The 22128-nt window shown below is 40.1% G+C and overlaps 1 protein-coding gene and 1 long non-coding RNA gene across 5 annotated transcripts; one reads left to right on the forward strand and one right to left on the reverse strand.

Moving 5' to 3' along the window:
• The first annotated feature begins 1048 nt into the window (after positions 1-1048).
• Positions 1049-18779, forward strand: DUS2 (dihydrouridine synthase 2). 4 transcript variants are annotated; one of them, XM_048958740.1, is made up of 16 exons: positions 1049-1847; positions 2710-2845; positions 3618-3663; positions 4746-4837; positions 5651-5694; positions 6547-6611; positions 9436-9479; positions 9710-9775; positions 11755-11825; positions 12281-12367; positions 12871-13039; positions 13684-13805; positions 15770-15913; positions 16422-16509; positions 17097-17170; positions 18295-18779. In XM_048958740.1, the coding sequence occupies exons 1-16, from the start codon at positions 1168-1170 to the stop codon at positions 18530-18532; spliced, it is 2166 nt and encodes a 721-aa protein (XP_048814697.1). In that variant the 5' UTR covers positions 1049-1167; the 3' UTR covers positions 18533-18779. The 4 variants fall into 4 exon arrangements, with proteins under 4 accessions (XP_048814697.1, XP_048814699.1, XP_048814698.1 ...); XM_048958742.1 differs by lacking the exon at positions 1049-1847 and adding an exon at positions 2375-2445; XM_048958741.1 differs by lacking the exon at positions 1049-1847 and adding an exon at positions 2419-2539.
• Positions 3673-8205, reverse strand: LOC125699313 (uncharacterized). Its single transcript, XR_007379516.1, has 3 exons — positions 7936-8205; positions 7180-7225; positions 3673-4800 (listed from the first exon to the last, which is right to left on the reverse strand). It is a non-coding gene; the product is annotated as an uncharacterized LOC125699313 (long non-coding RNA).
• Positions 18780-22128: the final 3349 nt, after the last annotated feature.

The following is a 22128-nucleotide window of genomic DNA, read 5'->3' on the forward strand; positions in this document are numbered from 1 at the left end:
ATTTCCCATGGATGCAAATGAGCAGCTAGATACAAAATAATCTCAGCCTCACTTTAATCTTCTCAGTTTAAGAGAACAGTGACACCATACCCAAAAGAAACTTTCTGCATCTGTTCCTTTAGAAAAGAATTTGAGTCAAAACACTTTCTTTCCTGCCATTGGAGACATTTCCAGCTTTTTTTTTTTTTTTTTTAATCACTTCAACAGACATGCCATATGAAGAACAATCAGCAAACACATAAAGCCTTTTTTAATACAATAAAGCAGCACCAATGTTTATTCTCAGTGAAAGACATCAAAGCCTGAAAAAGCCTTCAGTTTTATTATACAATTTTTCTCCCACCCATCTTTAGAGGCATCTGGTCTACAATCCTCTGAATAAGCTGCCATAAAAAAATCCAACATAATTTGTCATTTTGCCTTTCCACCATGTAACTAAATTGGGCCAAAGCTGTAACAAGGTTGGGAAGATAATTTCTTTTTTCCTGCCAGCAGACACTTTAAAAAATGTTTAGCTAGTGATAAGGGACATTGAAATGCAACAGAACCGCACATCACAGAGGCACATTCATGAGTTGTGATGCCTCTGGAAATGATTTTTACAGTTTCTGAAACAGTGCACCAAGTTAACCAGATCATCTTGTTCTGAAACTCAATTCTCTATCATTTCAGCCTACCTTACACACTTACTTGTTGTACCTTAATTGATTCAATTTAGTCCCTACCAGGCCATTTATTACCAACTCAAATCAAGCTGCTTTAGGAGGAGGTTCATTAAGAGAAGCATCCATGCCTGGGAGACCTGTCCTTTTTCGAGCAGCAGTCTCTATTTTCCGCACCAGGTCCACATCCCATCGATGGGTTACAAAGCTAACCACAACTCCAGGCATCTTGCTTCCGACCCGCCCAACACGCCCCACACGGTGTAGGTAATCCTGCAGGGTGTTTGGGAAGTCATAGTTGACCACAAGCTGCACACTGCTAGTGTCCAACCCCCGTGAAGCAAGGTCAGTGCAGATGAGGACAGACACATCTCCCTTCTGAAAGGAAGCAAAGATGCCAGCTCTGGCAGCTGCCAACATCTGTCCCTGTAACCTCAGGTGCTTGATTTTGTGATCGTCCAAGATATAGCCCAGCCAGTTGACAGTGCTGGCACTGTTGCAGAAGATGAGGACAGCCCCACTGGACGCTGAGCGCTCCTTCAGGAGCTGCAGCAGTTCAAGCAGCTTGTCCTGGCCTTTGAGACGGACAAATTTCTGCTGGACATGCGAAGGCAGGCGATGCAAGCTCTGGGTGCTGATGTTGACAAAGCAGTCCACGTCGACAAACCTTGCAAGCATCTGGCTGAGCCCCGCAGGGAAAGTGGCTCCTACCACCACCACCTGGGTCCTCTCCTCCTCGGGGCCAGCCGGCGCGGGGGCACCCGCGGCAAGCGGGGCGTGCGCCAGGACCTCCTGCAGCGGCGCGGCGAAGGACTCGTCGTCTATCAGCGCGTCCGCCTCGTCCAGCACCAGCCAGCGCAGCCGCCCAAGGACCAGAAAGCGCCGCCGCAACGCGGTCCGCAGCGCCCCCGGGGTGCCCAGCAGCACAGCGGCTCCCGGTGGTGGCGCCCGCAGCTGCCGCCTCAGCCCTCCCGCGGCGCCGCCGCCCGTCAGCCCGCGCACCAGCAGCCCCGCCGGGCGGCACAGCGCCGCCGCCACCGCGCCCACCTGCGCCACCAGCTCCCGCGACGGCAGCACCACCAACCCGCGGGGCGACGCCGATCGCGGCCCCGACCCCTCGGGCTTCTCCACGGCCGGCTCCAGACCGGCAGGGCGGGCCAGCAGCCGGTCGAGCAGCGGCAGCAGGTAGGCCAGCGTCTTGCCGCTGCCCGTCTCGGCGGCGCACAGGGCGCTACGACCGCGGCGCAGGGCGGGTATGGCGAGGCGCTGCACCGCCGTGGGGCGGCCGATTGAGAGGTCCCGCAGGGCGGTCAGAAGGGCCGGCTGCAGCCCCATCTCCGCGAAAAGCGGGCCCTGCCCCGCTTGGGGCTCCGGCGCCAGCAGGGCGGGGGCCGCTTGCTGGACGGCCTCTAGCTGAAAGTAGTCCCCACGCGCCTTCCTGTGCTTCCAGCCCGCCGACACCAGCTGCGGACGGTCCCAGCGCCCCACCGTCTGCCAGCGGGGCTGGCTCAGCTCCGGCCGCCGGCTCCGCAGCAGCAGCTTACCGGGCCGCACTGCCGCCGTCTGTCCCCGCCCGCGCCGGCAGCCCCGCTCGCCCCGCTGCAGGCGCAGCCGCAGCGCCCAGGGGATGCGCACCACGTTCTCGGGGGGCTGCGCGCCCGCCGCCCGGGCCGCGGCCACCCCACCGCGCCTTAGAGCCATGGCCTATCCCGCGTGATAGCGGCGGCGCGATCTGATGACGTCACGACGCAGCGCCTCGCCCAGCCGGCGCCGCGCGAGGAAGGTGAGCGCGTGCGGCCGTACCTCGGGTGCCGGCCTCATCCCTCCGCAGCCCCTCGGCGGGCCACTGGGAGCTGGCAAGGCCCCGCGCCCCTCAGGTCAGAGCCCGTTCCCCGTGCAGCTGGCTCCGGGGTCGCGGCGGCCTGCGTGGAGCCTGTCAGGTTGGCAGCCTCAGCACCCACGAAGGGAAGCTTGGGGCGCTTACTGATAGGGGATGCTGTTTGCTAACACCTTCCCCCCCCCACCTTGCTTTCTCTGTTTTAAACAGCACCGCAACGGGAATGACGGTGAACACACCTCTCTGCTTCAGGGGTAAAAACATCCTGGCCCCCATGGTGCGTGTGGGAACGCTGCCAATGCGGCTCCTCGCGCTGGACTATGGCGCCGACATCGTGTACTGCGAGGTACGAGCGGGATGGCTGGGGACGTTGTTATTGCCAACAGTAAAGGAACGCGGGTGGATAGGAAATCTGGGGACGTGGTTGCAGAGAACTGAGTACAGGAACAGACTTGGCTTACTCAAGGACTTACCTTTTCCATATTCTTTCCATTAAAGAAATGGATAGAGTAGCTCAGCAGAATGCTTTGAGCTGTCATCAAGTCATGGAAGACCCATGCCATAAGGCTGCTTAATTAGTTCAATTAATTTAGACAAAGCACTCACTATAAATTTATTTATATTTTACAGCAGTAGCTTACTTCTGTTTCTAGCACGATAGATAAGTGTTTGAGCAAAATACATCTTACAGAAGTACTTCAGCACACCATTGTTCTGCTCATAAAGAAGTGAAATTGCTTCTGCCAGGTTCTTGACAATAACAGGCAAAGTATTCACAGGTAGGTTTTGGTGGCTGGCCCTTACGTTAGCCCAGGATGGCTCTACTCTAGGTCCACATGTTCTGGTGGCATAGAGAACAGAGGTGCCAACAATTTGCCTGTGCTCCTTAGGCCAGCCACAATCCTTCACCAGGTGCTCGATCGCCAGCTCAAGCCATGACCTAACAGTTCCCCTACAGTCATCTTTCATAGTTTGAAACTTTGAGTGCAGTGCTTCGGTTTGTTTATTTTGTTCTGCTTTTGATAGTTTTTTTTATTATTTAATAAAACAGATAATTCCCTACAGCTGGAAGGTTTGTATGCTTTTACTCATTAAAATTTTTCCCCCTTTGTTCTCAGGAGCTGATTGACATAAAGATGATGCAGTGTAAGAGAGTAGTAAATGGTAAGCATGGTATTTCTTTTGTTAATATCTGTAAGCATTCTTTTTTTTATTCAAGAGAACAAAATTACTTTGCTGAAGTCATCTTACAGTGATCACCATGAGATGTAGGTACCTATAATCCTTCTAAACAGCTCATAGAAACTTAAATAAACTTTTGAAGTGCCATTCTTACACCTGTATGTTTCTGTACAGTTTCAGACTTTCATTTATATTTCCCAGGCACTTCAGTTGTTCAGCCAGGTAAACCACAACTCTTTTTAGAGGACTGAGCTAACCAGTTAGTAACACTGTAGGATACTGAAAAAGAAAATACTAACATACAGTTCTTCCCTACCCTTTGGGGAATAGGAGGAGAAACTTCACCATTGACTTAAGCTGCTGCTGGGATTCAATGAATCTTCTGTTAAATTTTTTGACAGATCTTAGGTCACTGGGCGTGTAGGTGAAGGGGACAGTGCTGGGCCCAGCTCACGGCCATCCCTGCAGCTCCTACTGCTACCAAAACCTTGTTAGCCCACTACAGTGGCCAAGAAACACATTCATTCAGACTTTAGTAGAGACGGCTTATGATCAAGAGTCCGTTTAAGTATTACCTATTGGTAGCAGTATTAAGGAAGCAATGAATTTGAGGTCTTACTGTCATTCTTTCCTTAACTTCAGGTCTGGGGCCTAGATTTGGCATAACATGATTTTCACAGCCAAGTTCTTAAAAGACCTTTGTAAGTTTCACAACAGCTGGGTGAGATGAGAAACAGCTTTTTGTAGTATCCCTGTCAAGGAACAGAAGTCAACCATAAGTCTATATTCCATTCTTGCCTTTCTGAAAACTGTAGTATTACATTCATTCTGGCTTGTTTCAGTGCTGTTGCTCCCCCAGCAAACAAGTTGGGAGTAACAAGTAATGGAACTTGCAGTTTGCAAGAAACGTACTGCAAAGGGTTAGGGAAGATCAGGTGTCACTGGTTGTTCGTGGAAATTTTGCTTGGTAGCATTTTGTTTATATACAAACTGTATAGTCACTACTTCCTTTATGATTGCATTTGTATACTATTTGTCTGTTTTATGTTCCTCACTGCATATAGAAGTACTTGAAACAGTAGACTTTGTTGCACCAAATGACAGAGTTGTTTTCAGAACCTGTGAAAGGGAGAGGCACCGAGTCATCTTTCAAATGGTAAGAAAGCAAAAGCAGGTACTCTCCTAAACAAGAAAGTGCTAGTTACAGTCTTAATCCAAGACCAAAAGAACTCTGTATTACAGATTCTCTATTCTTGGATGCTTTAGATAAAGATAAGATTTCGCATAACATTTGTTACAGAATTTTTAAGCTGTTGGTACACATGCAGTTAATGTGCTGCTGTGTAAGTTTTCCATACGAGTGTTTTCAGAAAAAGTGATTAAGGTGAATTCTGTGCTCTCTGAAGAGATCTTGTTTTTGTAACCAGTTTCTTTATTGTATTTTCAAAACATACACATACCAGCAATGAATTACAGTGACACTTGATCACATGCTTCAATCTTGCACTGCAAGCCTCACTGGAAAGACTAAATGATATTGTTTGTCTGTCTAAGAGGGCATTAGGATGTGCATTAATGTTGCTAAAATTGATGGAGGAAGGAGGCTGCATTAGACAATGAGAGACTTTTTCAGGGGTAATGATAGTGCTGGAAAAAGCTGTGCGTAGAGGCTATTGACTCCTTAGAGATGGAAATACTTAAAAACAGGACATCTAATTGTGATAGACTGAGAACATTTGGTACTTGTTGTAGGTTAGGAAAGAGGATTGATCTCTTAATTTCTTTTTGCATCACTTATTGTCGTTCACTGGTTGACATGCTTAAGCTAAATGTTTTTGCTATCTTGTGCTGTGAAAGGGTCTCTTTTACATTGTACTAAATAGAGCAAATACAGTTTTCCATTTATGGAAGTGTACTTTTTTATTCACTTGATGCTATTTTGTAATTATATACTCTATTTTATCATCAGGGTTCAGCAGATGCTGAAAGAGCCTTGGCAGTAGCTAAGCTTGTGTAAGTCATATACTCTCACACCATTCCCACTCTGGCTTCATAGTTTTATTATTGGTAGTGGTGGTTGTGGCTTTTGTGGCTTTTTTTTCTGTTGGCTTTTTTGGGAGGGGGTTATTTTAGAGAAGACAAATTGTAGTGATTGAAAGGTTGAAGGTAGGTCCTGATAGGTTCAAGAAAAGTGTTGGTTTTCTTTTTTGAGAACTGAACAGTATAGGGTAGTTGATCACCAAGATGTGAATCAGTACAGTAGAGCAGTGCAGACTGCAACTTCTATTTAAAACAATTCATACTCAAAATAGTAGCTGCATGATTTCTATGCAGGGTTTGAATGGCACTTTTCCAGTGCAGTGGGTGTGTCCTTGATCTTTCCAATGTGAAATTCTGTGGCCTTATTAGCAAGTGTGTAATATCCAGTATGCCTGCTAATAACTCCTGTTTTTGCATGGTTTGAAACCTCTAGTAAAATATTGTGCAGAAATGAGAAGTGAATCTCAAACACTTTGAAAGGTGTTTTTAGGTCTCCATTTTAAATAGATGGAGTTTCCATAAGACTTGTTGACACTGGTGAATTTGGTGGTGGATGTGATTTACGTCACTTAATTCTAGATAAACACAGATGAGTATTTGCAGCTTCTGCACACTGTTCATCAAAACACTTAGCCTGGTTTTCAGACTGCTGTTTAAGTACATATATAAGCAAGAAGCTGAAAATTCAGAAGTTCAAATAAAAGCTTAACCTTGAATTCACATTTAAGCCTTATAATGATGAAACATACATCCTGGTAAGGTATCTATTTCCTAGTTCTTGTTCTAGTATGCTGAAACACATTTTTCTTATTTCTTCTATTTCAGAGAGAGTGATGTAGCTGGTATTGATATCAATATGGGCTGTCCAAAAGAATATTCTACTAAGGCAAGTGAATTTTGATTATACTGGATTCTTTCTCTCTTGATACCTTCTATAGAAAAGGCTTCCAGTTCAGAAGACTCAAAGCTCCATTCTAGGGAATAAGCCTGGCTGTTGCATGTAAACTTTGTCTTCTGGTCTTTGTATTACTGGCATTTTTAGTATTTGGAACTGTCATATGGAACTATAATGCTTTGTCCTTTAAGCAGAGATGACAGTATATTCACATTATTAATACTTTCTCTTCCTAATTTTATGTTATCGCTTCTTTCCATCTGGAAGCTTTTACTGTCCTTCTATTAAGGCAAAAGGCAAATGAGAGCTTGAAGTCTTTCCTGCCTCCTATTACCAGTCTAAGCATTTATAGAACTTGGATATTGCCTACTGTTAAACCAAGTTGCACGCAGATCAAGTACACTATTCTTTCCATCCCCAAAATAGAACCCCGTGCTAGTTTATTGCATCTGGCTCACAAATAGACATAGCCAATTGAAATGAGATATCTGGTTGTTAAATGCAGTGTTCTTAAAACAAGGAATAGTAATGGCCAAACCTGATGCTACCAAATATGCCCATACCTTGCATGATGCCGTGACATTATACAGATCTCTCATTCTTCTTTTCCTGTTTTTAAGCCAAGAGAAATAAACATTTTGTTTAAGTGAATTATATTTTCCAGAAATAGAATACATTTCTCAATTAAATTACTTGAATAGGAGAAGGGTTTATTCTAGCTCTTAAGGAGAGAGAGACTACATGAAGTTTTGGAACAGAAGAACCAAAGAGCCCTAACAATTGTATGTAGAGTGTTTAAGACATGACTGATGGATTTTGCCCTCACAAGGAATACTTTTTCCTTGGTAGTATGTAATGAGCTTAAGAACAGAGTAAGGCATCTTTCAGGTATTTAGTACCTTCGCTTACATAGTTTGTAATGTTCTAGCATCTATCTTCCAATAGTCAATGTTTAGCATCCCAGGAAACGATAAAAGAGAAATAATAAAATTAATCAATTCTTAGGTAGATTTTTCTCTTCTATTATGTTTAACTTTGTAGATTAGCTTATAGTAGAAAGAAGAAATATTTTTATTTTTCTAATATTTAATTAGAGATAGTTTGTCTATGTAGATTTTTTGGGTCATTCCTGTTTTAGTCCCATTATCATTTTTGTTGCTTTAATAATCATATCTGAAAACAACGTAGGGAGCATAATACAATAACAGAATAAAAAGCACCATGATAATAGCAGAACGGTAAAGTCTGGCTACAGCAAATGAGAACAAACATAAACATAGCAACTATAGACACAGAAATGAAGGAAAAGAGCTACTTACCTTTGAAAGGCCTCAGGTAGACAGGGATATCCAGTAAGAGATACCCTCACTTCCATTGCTAGCCCTTAAATGAGGTCTGGGAAGGTGTGGATCCTGGCTCCACCCCTTCTACTTACTTAGGTACATTGCTTGCACCTGAGCTCCCTAGGGTTGGCCCTGGACCTTGGTGGTCAAGAGGGCTAATGCCATCCTGGCCTGTATTTATAACGTGGTCAGCAGGAGCAGGGAGGCAATTATCTCTCCTGTACTCAGCTCTGATGAGGCCACACCTTAGGTATCATGTTCAGTTTTGGGTCCTTCTCACAAGAAGGTATTGAGGTCCTGGTATGTGCCTGGAGAAGGGCAACAAAATTGGCAAAGTATCTGGGGTATTAGTCTTACGAGGAGTAGCTGAGGGAGCTAGGATTGTTTAGTTTGGAGAAGAGGAGGCTCAAGGGAGACCTCATCATGCACTACAGCTTCCTGAAGAGAGGTTTTGCTGAGGAGGGGGTTAGTCTCTTTTCCCAGGCAACACACAGGACCTGAGGAAATAGCCGTAAGTTGTGCTAAGGGAGATTTAGATTACATATAAGGAAAAACTTTTTCTATTGAAGGGTGGTCAGAACATACAAGGAAAAACTTTTCTTTTGTGCTTGTCCTTTTGTTATGATGCCTTTGTTGTAATGCCTTTCCTGTTGTATTGATCTGTCCCATAGCTACACCAAGGAACTGTAGTTGTCATGTTGAGAACATACCATTAAATTCATAATATCTGGTAATATTCCTATTGCTGTCTTATTTAGCCTTTACTACTTTTTTTTTGTATTAAAACTAATTACATGAAAGATGACTTTATTCTTCCATAGAATCATAATTTAGAATGAAATGCCCATACTTTAGTAGGATGGAAGCTCAAAAATTCATATGCTTGTGAATGATTACTTTCCTCTAGTAATATTGGATCAAAAGAAGTTCATAGAATTTTTAATTTGTTATATCTGCCTGTTGGTCTCTAGATCTATGCATGTAGGTGAGATGGTGCTGAAAGAACAGTCAAAATATTGAATTCAAAGTGTTCATGATGTGTTTAATAGAGCCACTTAAAAAAGCAGGTTAACTAAGTTTACATTGTGTAGGCAGGAACTACTTATAGTGAAATCCTGCAAACGTGATGTGTAATGCTCAAACAATATATCCCAAATGCTTTGCTGTCACTTAATGAGTAGGAATAGATGATTATAGTTACAAAAAGTGGCTTTTTGAAATCTGCTTTCTCCTTGATGTAATGGGAGCGAGTTGGTGCCCTGAATTACTGCTTCATTATTCTGATACTATTCCAGGAAGTGTTTCACCAAGCTGTTCACTAATGCTCCTGCATTACAGATTTCTCCATTTTCTACTTTCTTGCTTTAATAAGCACTGCAGTACTTTTGCTATAATCAGCTGTTAAATGAAATAATCAAGTTGAAAAATGTTTTTCATGTTCCTAATGTCACAGTTTTAATGTATTTTTTCAGGGAGGTATGGGGGCAGCACTTCTATCTGACCCTGACAAAATAGAGTCTGTAAGTATTATCAGTGTTTATCATTTGTTTTACAAGCAGCATTGGGTCTTTTGTCTATCAGATAAAATGATAGACTCCATTAGTGATTGTGTTCCTTAAGTATGTAAGATTCTCTACAGAGATACAATAACCAAATGTTAAACTGTTCTAATTTAATTGCATCTTGAAGTAAAGAAAGTTTTGTTCAGGTCACTTCTGTAATCGCATTTCTTGTCTTTTTCCATCTCCAGATACTGACTACTCTTGTTAAAGGAATTTGTAAGCCAGTAACCTGCAAAATCCGCATTTTGCCCTCAGTAAGAACATGAATTGTTATACTTGTTTATTTTAGTTTAATCCTGTGATTTAAAATCAGTTCTAGTACATGGAGTTCTTATAAATTGACGTTTTAGACCTGCTCTTGTGAAATAGCATTTGGAATTGTAATTTGTTGGGAGTGCTGAACTCTTCTCCTTGTAATGCAAAAACTGAAAGTACTAAACATAAGATGTTTTCACATGGCCTTATTCTATTGAATTCTGAATGTGGATATTTCCATAATCATGGCTTGCAGTCTTGTTTATTGTAACCCACTGAGTTAATCTCAAAGGGTTTGCTGATGGGTACACGCTAACTGAAAAATAAGAAGGGGCAGTTATTGTTGAAGGCTGCTGCATATGGAACTGATAGAGAGTAATGTGTGTGTGTAGGCACAGAGTGCTGGCCTTTGAATGCAGTGGCAGTCTGCATGAGACTTAAATGAAGGGCGAAGCTGAAGAGGTGGTGTTACTTCTCCAGCTCCCAACATTTGTGTTAGCAGTGAAGATTTCACTACTGAAATTGTATTTACAGTTGTAACTGCTTGTGCTCTAGAAACTACTCATATTCTGTGCAGCAAGGAGCTTTGTGTTTCTCCTGATTAAATGTATGTACAAATGCAGCAATAATTACAGATGATACAAAAGGCTGCAGAAATTGTTTGATAGATTGAACACTAAAATTGCTAGCTTATATGAAGAGATTCATAATCTTTTGCAGAAGCAGAACTTCCGTCATGTCTTTAGAATGACTTCTTACAGATAGATTCTTGGGTAAAGTCATTCATTTCAATGGAATTGTGATAGGAGTTATTTTGATAGAACTGCTGCATTTTATTTGTCAGTGTCTTTTCTAAAGTATAACTACTAAGAATATTGTGAAAATACATATTTTTAAATCTCCAGGTGATGTGCCTGCTCCTCTAGTGAGTGATGTTGAAAACCTGTTTGATTACGTGTTTAGTTGCTGTGATTGCAAATAACTGGGTAGGCACTTCTGTAGGTGGTTGAATTGTAACTAAGCTAGCTGTTGTTCACATGTTATTTGCATGTGCACTTAAATGATTATACAAACAGATGAAGTCTCTGATAAGAATCACTAGTCTGTTTCAGGAGTGCTATCTAATATTGTTTAACAATAACAAAAGCTGGCACTTCTGCTTTTGATTTCTATGACTATCTTAGAGCCTCTTCCAATTTTTTCAAGCTGGTTTTACATAGCATGTCCACTGTCAGAGTAGCAGGTGGGCTTCTATCTCTGTGTTTGTGCTACCTGGTAGGTGTTGCATTTTTTGGAGACTGTGCCTATTTAGTGATGAGCCATTGATTGCCTTCCAGCTTTTGAAAAGAAAACAGGCATTTAAAAAAAAATCTCCTTGGCCCTGAAGCTGCAGAGCTGTATAAGGCAGGATAGTTAGCACCATACCAAATTTCTTTCTGCCTTTTTCTGCATCTTTCCTTTTTAAATAAATATTGGCAGCTTCTTGTTCTTCACTGCTTCTTTGATTCACTAGTCATGTGTGAATGCCATTTGTATTTTAGTTACTAGGTAACTCTGAGACGTTTCTGATAGGAGTATTTATGATCATGATTGCATTTTAGATTGATTTCAGAAGGCTTTCTCTTAATCATCCGTCTAATGTGTGTTTTAGTTACAGCTCACAGAGTGAGCTATGGTTAAATAGGTTAAATGGTTAAAGAGAACTTGCTGTTTGGTATTTCAAATGAGCCCACAAAGTACTGATGGAAAATACTCTTCAGGAGGGTATTGTGTTATCTGGCTCAAGAAAGTTTGCAATCCATGGTTTTGAGGAACTATTGAAAATGGATTCTTGTTCTTTCAGTGAAGTATATGTTAAGTAGGTACATGCTGTTGGATTATGGGCGTCATGTTTCTTATGTCTCTTACTGAAAGACAAGAGTTCTGGCATTTGTTTTGTATCTTTGAACTAAGGTTGTCATTCTCTCCTACCACTCAGGTTGAGGATACTGTGAATTTGGTAAAGAGAATAGAAAAAACTGGTATTGCTGCCATTGCAGTCCATGGAAGGTAAATCTGTTCCAGACAAGAGTTTTACATCCTTGCTACGCTTTGCTGGCAAATGTTGCACAGTAAGATATGATTAGAATATATTCTGCATATAATATGTAATTCTCATTTCAACTGCTAGCTAAATAAGTATTCTTAAAAATCAAGCTAGTCATTAGGGAATTGGTCTTTTTAGTGCTAATGGAACATTTACTGCTATTTTTCTAGATTTAGGCTCAACAAAAACCAAATAAAACTATCGTGCATGTGGTGTCTAAAAATCCCTGCTAATCTGGATATGGAGTTATAGTAGCAACAACTTTAAATGTATTTGATTTCAAAGATTCACGCTTGAAAAAAATGAAGTATATAAACAAAATCAACAAAAACAAGTATTTAAAATTTATGAGGTTCTGCTGTGATCTAAATATGTAAAAGTTTCTTAGGAATTTTGGTCTTTTTCCTTTGTTGGAAAGGAAGAAGGAAGAGAGGCCTCAGCACCCTGTCCACTGTGATGTGATCAAAGCCATATCTGAAGCAGTCTCCATTCCAGTAATAGCAAAGTAGGTTGGAGTAATCAGCTGGTTATTGTAATATACCTGTACCTAGCTTAAGATGTACTAGTGCAGAAGAAAGGAGATTTTTCATGTGGGGGCAAATCTTATAAAACAGGATGGGCAATAATTACAAAGTATCATTTTCAAACAATGTCAGTGTGGTTTGTTGTGTGCCCTGTCCATTAAAGATTTTTGGAAGTATGCAGTTTGTTTAAAACAAACTGTCTTCATTCTGTTTAAAAAAAAAAAAAAAAAAAAAAAAAAAAAAAAAAAAAAAAAATTAAAAGAAAATGTGCAGATAATGGAAAAAAGTGAAATGTAATCAACATTTCAATGGTCTATTGCTAACATAACTCAGACCCATTTTTCCTCTTAGTTTTGAGATAATATCCTGAACCCAGTATCATCATTAATAATGTAATATCACATTTGAAAATACAAGGCTGTATTAAAGCTTATAGAAGAGCAAATAAAACTTCCTGGACCATAACTGTGATGTTCATCTGTAGTGGAGGATCTCATGACTTCATCAAAGAGTATACAGACATTGAGACCTTCCAGAAAGCAACAGCTGCCTCATCTGTAATGATAGCTCGTGCTGCTATGTGGAACCCATCTATCTTCAGAAAAGAAGGTCCTTTCCCCTTGAAAGAAGTCATGCAAGATTACATCAAATATGTATGTATTTTTTGGAAGATTTTCCTTGTGATTAACATTATTTAGAATTTAGTCCAAATCTTAATACAGTGTCTTAGTTCCTGTTACTTTCAGAGACTTAAACTCTGGTGATATTTTAAAATACAGCATATTATGAGAGTCTTGTGAGTAAATCATCCCTGTTTCTGTTTTATATTGTGTGCAGTAAATAATTTATAGAAATCATTCAGGAAATGACTTTTTTTCTGATGATTCTTTTCTTACATGCTGTTTCTTTAGTCCTGGTTTCTTGGCAACATTTGTGAGGCTTACAAGGCTATCCAAAAGGCTTTCCATCCAAGGCTATCCATCTAGGAATTTGGAAAGTCTGTGATGAGTAGGGCAATTCTCTTGATGTTGTTAGTGCAATTAATGTTGAACAGATAAGTGAAGGAATATTGATTACTGGGTTGCTGTCAGCTTTGTTGTTAGAAGTTAACTGCCTATCACAAATACTGAGGTTTCTAGCAGCCAGGAAGCCAAGGTTAGGTGAGTAATCTTGAATATATTGAGAAAACTGTACACTGTATTTTGCATCTCAAAAATGATTTTGAAATTCATCAAGAGACATGCAGATTACCTAATAAAAACTGACATGATGTTTTTATATGCTTTGTCTTTCTCAGGCAGTGAGATATGATAATCACTATACCAACACAAAATATTGTTTGTGTCAGATGTTAAGAGAGCAGTTGGAAACTGCTCAGGGTAAGAAGCTGCATGCAGCGCAGTCCACACAGGAGATCTGGTAAGTGTGGTAAGTTGGTAAGTAACCAACAAGGAAGTTGCATAGGCAGATGATAGGTGAAGTATTTTAAAACTAAAAGATGGGAGATCTGGATTAGTTGTTTGGAGGGAGTTTTCTACTTAAAGGGTGGTGAGGCACTGGCACAGGTTGCCCAGAGAAGTTGTGGGTGCCCCATCCCTGAGGAAATTCAAGGCCAGACTGGATGGGGCTTTGGGCAGCCTGAGTGGGTGGGTTGAAACCCTGCCCGCAGTTGGGTTGGAACTAGATGATCTTTAAGGTGCCTTCCCACCCAAGGCATTGTATGGTTCATGAACCATAGTAGCATTGCTGTCTCTTATTCCCAGACCTCTAAAATGAGGTAAGTTCTTGGAAGGAAAAACTTCAGTTTGCAATCTGAAACAGTTTGTTTATATGAAAATAAAAGAAATGTTAAACTTGAAATATTCTGCAAATGAAATTACTGCTTTCTGGCAGCACTTGATCAACATTCTGTTCATATTTGAAAACGAATGTAAGTGCCTGCAATTCTTTTATCTGTTCACTGTGACTTACCAACACTTTCTCTCTGTAAATACCACCACCCACCATTATGTTACAACAGCCAGAGAGCGGACTTGTATTTCATGTATAAAAGGAGCCAGACTCCATTAATCGTAGGGAGCAGTGGAACTTGTAAAATATACTTGCATTTTGCAAGTTAGTTTCATTTCTGCAGTGTTGAACAAACTTTTACTGTAGTAACTTGCTCTTTTTTGTGTATAGTTTTCTAATTTGGTTAGAAGATCTGCAGTGAAGACCAAAATTGAAACAGTCTTTTACAACTTCAAATAAATATAGCCAAGTGGATGGTGGTGTTCTCTAGTGAATTAATAGTAAGGTATATTATGCAAAGGAAAGGAACTGTTAAGTAAGGTTCAAGCCTTTAAAGAGGCCATCGGGGGGGGTGCAGTGTATGCACATCTGTACTGGGTGAAGGTCTGGGGTAAAACTATGATACTTATGTGCTGTGTAGTGATTCTTTAGGGCCTTTTTGCATTGAACACCAGTGGGTTTTATGTTTGTGATGCAATAACAATTGCAAAATTGGCTTAAGCACTGTGCGTGCATAGGGGAGGTGCAGAGGAGAGAGCCTCTTAGAAATTCATTTTATCAGTTTTCATCAGCAAATGCAAAGCCTTCTAACCATTTTTCTGAACTGGCTGGTTAATATCCAGATGAAGAAATAACTTAGAGTTATGTAAGATGAGCCTATAGTCAGACAAAAATGTTAATGCTGCTGCCTTGTGGTGATGATGGTGTGTTGCAGCCCTGGGGGATTTTAGCCTCAGTACTGAGTGCGAGACAAAGGCTGCTGCATTTCAGATGGAAGAATTTATGTAACAGCACATTCAGCTTCAACACTTTTCCACTTACTGCATTGGAGATAATGTTGTGGCTAGAGTGTATTTTATTGTTGAACAGCCTGGTATCACTGAGTATTCTGATCTTATTCAGCAAGTAAGTTTTCCAGTGCTACAGGCTTTACTGTTACCTATAGAAAATTAGTAGTCTCAATATTTCAGAGCAGATGCAGTGGAAAGGTCTGGAATTTAAAATGATTTGAAGCACTTGACAGTGATCCAAATCTTAGTTTCCTCCTGTGTACTGGAGCTTGCAGATAATGCTCAAATTGAGCTAATAACTTGAACACTGCAAGATGTGTATTTCTGATTCTGCCTGGAGTTTCATATTGCAATTTAAATATATAGTGATGGAAATAAGAACTTCTACTTGCATTTCAAGTGTGTCTGAGGAGTGAAGGCGAAACAATATAATGTCACCTATAGAATATAGCTGTACTTTCATGTGATTCTCTGCACATATATACTCTATCTCAAAACAATTGGTTACTATATTTATTTTATCATAATTGGTTACAAAAACCACAATCTGATCTCTAATCCAAAGAAATTCCATTTGAATAGTGAAGCTTTTGAAATGTCTGAGTTCTACAAAGAAACAACAGCTGTTTTTGAAGCTAAGAAAACATCTTTGGAAACTAAGCAGCAAGATGAAGATGACCAGATGGAAGATCCAGATATAATAAAAATGGCTGTTAGATTTGACAAGTAAGCATGCAAATTCATTTTATTTCAGTGGCTTGCATTTGTAAAATGAATTTAACAATATTTTATAGTTTTTAGAGTAATGATTTGCATAGCAGCATGTGCAGAGTGATTTTTCTTTCTATGAAGCAATTTGTGCATGTAATTAAGTAATCACTAGTATCACTTTTCCTGTGCTGTTTAGATGTTATGGTATTTACATCTTCAGTTTCAGGCATTCGGAGACTCAGTAATCTATTAAAAGTGCTAAGCAATTAAAAAAATCAAGTATCTGTAGATAAACAAATACAAATATACAAAAGGTATTGAGTTTTTAGTGTTACTTGAATTGTCCAATAAGAAAGTGGCATTTTTCTCAATTTGAGCTGTAAAAGCAAACCACAAAGAGTAACAGGTAGCAGAGATCGAATGAGCAGCACTTATTTTATTGAGTTATTGACCTGATTTAAAGTAGTTCTGCTTATTAAGTAAACTCTAAGCACAGTTATTGACCACAAATGTTTTTGTCTAGGCGAGAATATCCACCGCAGATTACTCCAAAAATGTATCTTCTGGAATGGTGTAGGAAAGAAAAGCATCCTCAGCCCGTTTATGAAACTGTGAGTCAATCAAAAAACCTTTTCAAACCTCTTCCTGTTGTAAAATTGCCATTCTGAGGCTTGGTGTAGTGAGTTCAGTTTCCCAGTGCAGTATTGCTCTGCAGTAACATGGTTCAGAAATTATTTTATATATAATGTGCGTATAAATATATAAAATGGCAGCTTATTTTATTATGTGAAAGTGAGGTCTTCAGTTTCTGTGAAGGTGAAAGAAGTAGCTGCAATTACAGGTCATTACACAGAAGTCCATGACTGAGTGACTTCTGTGATGTTAGAGTTTGGTTTCAGAATGTTTTCTTCTGTTGCTGGACACTGTTGAAAGTATGAACTAAACTGGACGGGAGCAACTGCTTGTTTGGGTTGAGGTTGTTACTGTTGTGGGTTCATTCTTGTAATGCAGAAGTATTTGTAGTTTGGAGAAATCTTCTCTTCTAATCCTGATTATGCGAGGTTAAAGCTTTAGAATTAATTACAGTAGTTTTAAGGGTATTATTTAATGGGGAGTAAAGACAAGAATAATAAGGAACCTTGACAGTCTTTGCTATTTTTGACCCGTCTACCTCTTTAATTCTTTTTTTTCTCTCCAGATTCAAAGACCACTAGATAGACTATTCTGTTCAGTGGTAACAGTAGCTGACCAAAAATACAGATCAGCTCTGTGGTAAGTTAATGCTTTTGTAGATGTACTGTAGTTATTTCTAATGTGTTGCTTAAAAGTTGTGTGACTTTAATAAAAAGACACCTCCTAAAGCTACCTCTGGGAGAAAGAAAGGATTAAAACTTTCTGAGAATTGAATGTGACGAGAGATGAAGTACAAGTGAACTATTATTCTATATCTGAATTCACCTAATGTGATGGTCCATAATTTTAGTGGGAGGGGAGCACATAGGTGACCTGGTTCACTTGTGCCTGCAAAGAGTCCAGTAACAAACCAGGGGTGACAGAGGAGACATTTTGGAGGGGGTAATGTCTTCAGCCACTGTAGCAGATCTCAATACCAAGTCGGGATTAGGTGACTATAGTGAAGTAGAAGACACAGTTCAGTGGCTAGTCAGACTTCACAGTTAATCAACAGTTACATCTGGTGCTGCTCTACAGTTTCGTGACAGTTTTTTTTTTTATCATCTGTTAATACTGGGATTGGCTTCAGGCATTTGCACCTAAGTTGAGCCTGATATAACTGCAGAGTTAAACCTCAGTATTGGACACTTTAAAGTGGATAAACGCAGACAACAGTTACTGGTATTTCTGGGACTACTGCTCAGAGACTTCAGGAAGCAAAGCCTCAGCTGGTATGAAATTTTAAGAAAACATTTTCAAATATTGAATTTCACAAACATTTAATCTGAAATCCCCCTTGGAATTGACAGAATTTTTATTACTATGGAACAGCTCCTGCTTATGTCAGTGAACGTGTACACCTACAAGAGATCATATTTGGGCCTGAGGTATTTTTTCAGACAGTGATCATTTAAAACTCAATGTTGTTTAATGATCATATTTGCAAAAGTCAGCTTATATGAGGATTGCAGCTTCTTGTCCCAAACATACACTGACCTTTGAAATGAAGAGTTTGAGATGCAACTGTTCCTATCAGCGGAGGCAAATCCACATTGACGCCTAGCAAGATTCAAATCACTTTGGAACTGCTGTTTTCTACTGTGCAATGACTACTGATGCTGTTTATTTCACCGTGTTGCGTCAGAGACAGGAAAGTAATTGTTTTGGCAGTGTAGAGACCTCAGTTTCTACTTTTACCTATGCTCTGTCTGTTTGCTCTTCAGGGACAAGTCAAAGAAACTAGCAGAACAGGCTGCAGCTATTGTCTGTCTGAGAACACTGGGTGTCCCAGAGGGAAAGCTGTGTGAGGGAGAAAACCACCTTATTAACAAACGCAAGAGGGAAGACCAGGAGTGCTTGAACAACAGAGATCATGGAAAAGAACTTGCTGAGCCTTCCCATAAAAAAGCTAATTTTGCTGAAGAAAGTTCTGATGTGAATGTGCCTAAGATGCAACGGTAGCATGGAGGTCAGAGGCTTCATACAACTACACAGAAGCTAGAAATTAGCTCCTTTTGTATATCGTGCTGTTCACACTTTGTCTGGATTCTGAGATGGCTAAATTTCCTAGCTGTGGAAAAATGCCACTAAGATTTACTGTTTACCACTTGCTATCCCCATGGTGCCTTTCAGACAGGGTGAATTAGCTATTTGATTTTAGAAAACATCGAGAATATTATCTCAAAAAATAAATTCTTTTAATATCATATTCTCTAGGCTACTTTGTCATTGACTTTATTGTTTCTTTTAAGGTATTTATGATATGCTGGTAAGAGATCTGAATAGTAGCAGTAAGCAGATGGAGTCATTATAGAACTAATGTACAAAAATTTTAGTTGCAAGTAGACATGGTTTTATCAAATGAGTTTCATGTATGACTTGAGGCTTTATTTCTTCCATCATATTGACAGAAGGGATTTTGCAGAGAGGAGAACTTGAAAATAATAATGCTAAGCATGAAAATAACACTTCTTGATTAACTTCTACATTCTACTCTCCAGAAATGTGACAACAGAATTAATCACGCTTTCCTGGTCTTATTGGAAATTATCTGGTGTAATACCTAAGGAATTGGAGCTGAGCTTGGTAGCTGTGAATAATTTGAACAAATTAAGCTTTGAGCTGTTTTGTACTTCTAAGCTTGGAAATACTAGTAAATATCTACATGTATATTACTAGCAATATGGGCATTAAAGTATGGCAGGCACATCCAACCTGCAGCCCATGGGCTGCATGCAGCCTGTCTCAGCTTGCAGTGCAGCTGCCCTCTGCCCCGTGCCATCGTGGTTCATTGTTCAGCATCAACCAAATATATCAGTGCACTGTTAACCCTACGTGGGCTGAAGCCAGGACAAGGGAAGGGAACAGTGCAGTTTCAACACAAGTTAGGAACTTTGTTTTGCTGCATTGGATAAACAGTCCTCTGAACAGCAAAAAAATATACAGTTATTCTTTCAAATTCCTTAATCACAGTGGAGAAAAAGTTTCAATTTTTTTTGTGTATTTGCAACTCCATTTTCAGTCAGCATAAATACATGACCTGCACATTTCAAATGGAACGGATAGAGTTATCAGACATTCAACTGAGAAATCTGATCACGTCTCTTTACTGGACTCACAAGCCCTCTGTTAACAGAGAAATGTCCCTTACCTCACAATCGTGCCTTATGTGATTGGTTTTGGTAGTATGTATATTTGTGAATAACTGTTTTCAAGGATGCAGCATGGGAAAAATGAAATTTCATCAGAAATCTGACCAACACCTTGAGACCTCACAAAGAGTTGAAACCACTGCCATTGAACCAGATTGAGGCTTCACAAAAACAAGGTCAAATATCCCACCGGTTGTTTGGTTTTGTTGATATCCTTTGTTTTAACAAACTATTAAACATTAAAATGTTTTGTTGTTCATGTTAACTATATTACATATTTTATGAGGGCAGCTCCAAAACCTGTCTCATGAAGTCAGAGGTGAAGGTTGGTGGTGTGGTAGTAGAGGTTGAATCTTCCTGCCAGTATTCCCTTAATGTTTTGTTGCTGTCTGACAGATGGCAGCAGAGGGTCGGTCTGATGGAATGGCATCTGACATGGAAGCGTGTATGAAACAAAGGTGTGTTCTGAATTTTTCTGTGCAGAAAAAATAGCACCCATTGAGATTCATCAATGCTTGCTGAATATTTATGTAGACCAACAAGTGGGTGTGAGTGCAGTGAGGCAGTGAATGCTATATTTCAGCAGTAGCAACAGTGGGTCACTTCTGCTTGATATAGGCTTTTATGGGAATGGTGTGCAGGGTCCTGTTCTCACTCATGATAATGCAGAGCTAATAGTGGTGACTGTATTGAAAAACTGTGTTTTGTAGCTGAGAATTTATTCTATCAAAGTGTTACTTGCTCATTGTATCTGTTGTAGTTCCCATGGAAGTCAACAGGTGGCATTATTTTTGGAGCAACTTATATGCATGCAGCCCCAGACAGTTGTTCTTCACCCAGAGTGACCCAGGTAAGCCAGAGGGTTGGACGCCCATGAAGTATGGCTGTGTGAGTTGTTGAAACTTGACTTGATTTGCCTCACTTGGCGGTGCTGGTGGTCTTCAAATCAACTTATCATCATCTTCAAATCATCAATTCTGGTCTGAAAGCAAAATTACAGGGATACCATGCCATGATTTCTGGAGTACTGTGTAAGCATGCAAAATACAGTGTGCTTGGATGTTCAGGATATTCATCAAGTCTTCCTATTTAAAATTTACCATCTTTTTCTTAAATGATGGTGCCAGTATGAAGCCATTCTTCTGTAATGGAAGAACAATATCTCACCAGAGGTATTAAATATAGATATACATTCATTTTTAAAATGTCTGCTCTTCAGATCACAGAGTAATTCCTAGCAAATCTATCCAGTCATTCACTTTGTATGCTGCTCTAAACACAGTTCAGCGTACTTGAAATTGATACAACTTTTGTATTAGAATTTTATTCCAAAGCTGCAAAATAATTTGCAATATTAAGCAGAAATAAAAGAAGTAGCCATTTTCCTACTGAATGTTGTCTGGTGGCCTGTGTTTATTTATAGTTTGGTGCCATCATAGAATAACTGAAGAAAAAGTAAATTCTTAGGTCGTGCTAGCACTGTGGTGGCTTGCAAGTTCTCAGTATCATAGATCAGATGTCCTTTCCAAGATCAAACGTTACATGATTCTAACTCCCCCCTGCTCAAAGCAGGGTCAATAGGAGCAGGTTGCTCAGGACTGTGCATAGTTGCTTTTGAGCATCTCCAATGTCGGTGAGTCTGCAGCCTTTCTTGGCAACCTGTTCAATCAACCCTATAGTGGGGGAAAAAGTCTTGTTTCTCATATTTTTCTTTTCTAATGAGAACATGTATTCAAATTGTTATTTAAATTATTACGTGGTCACCAAGGCTTACAATTTATTTGTCTTAATTTGTTGTAATACACTGATGAAATGGTCTGTGCTGTTGTTCTGGATGGGCACAACTAGGCCAAACGGTTGGAGCATGTGAAAACGAGAGTGAGAGTCACTCTGTTGGAATGAGCATTCAGTGCTAAATATAGAAGTGCTGTATATTCTGGCAAATGGTGAGAAAGCAGAACATATGTTGGATACCCTTGACCAGTGTCAAAAGGGGAAGCTGCAGTTGTTTGTGTGTACCTGCGTATGAAAGTATTTCTGCTTAATGTTTGTTTTCTGTCACATGCCTTCATTTCTCTTAATTATTTTACAGCTAATGTGTGGCTTCCTGCCCCACGTCCATCATTCATCTTAATCAGTTCCACAGTTAGGACAAATTGTATTTACTATAAATATTCCTTCCCAAATACTGGTTTTAAAGTAATTCTGTTAGCACGGTGCTTTCCTTCTAGGACTTGCTCTGTTCAAAGGCAAACTGCATTAGTGAGTTGTTTGTAGGACAGCTTCTGTTTTCTGCTGTACCTTTTATAAACAGAAGGTGGCAGATATTTCATTTTTGTTCTGGAAAATATGCTGACTTCTGCAGTGTTTAATGATTCAGCCATTGTGCTTTGGCATTCTTACGTA

The sequence above is a fragment of the Lagopus muta genome, chromosome 12 (genome assembly GCF_023343835.1).
Source record: "Lagopus muta isolate bLagMut1 chromosome 12, bLagMut1 primary, whole genome shotgun sequence".
In the NCBI taxonomy this organism is placed as follows: Eukaryota; Metazoa; Chordata; class Aves; order Galliformes; family Phasianidae; genus Lagopus; species Lagopus muta.

Bases quoted from the DNA above. Each gene is read 5' to 3' on its own strand.
- DUS2 (XM_048958740.1), top strand. From the start codon at position 1,168: ATGAGGACAGCCCCACTGGACGCTGAGCGCTCCTTCAGGAGCTGCAGC. The intron at 5,695-6,546 runs GTAAGTCATATA...CTTCTATTTCAG, and splicing joins TTGGCAGTAGCTAAGCTTGT to AGAGAGTGATGTAGCTGGTA. The intron at 9,776-11,754 runs GTAAGAACATGA...CCTACCACTCAG, and splicing joins AAATCCGCATTTTGCCCTCA to GTTGAGGATACTGTGAATTT.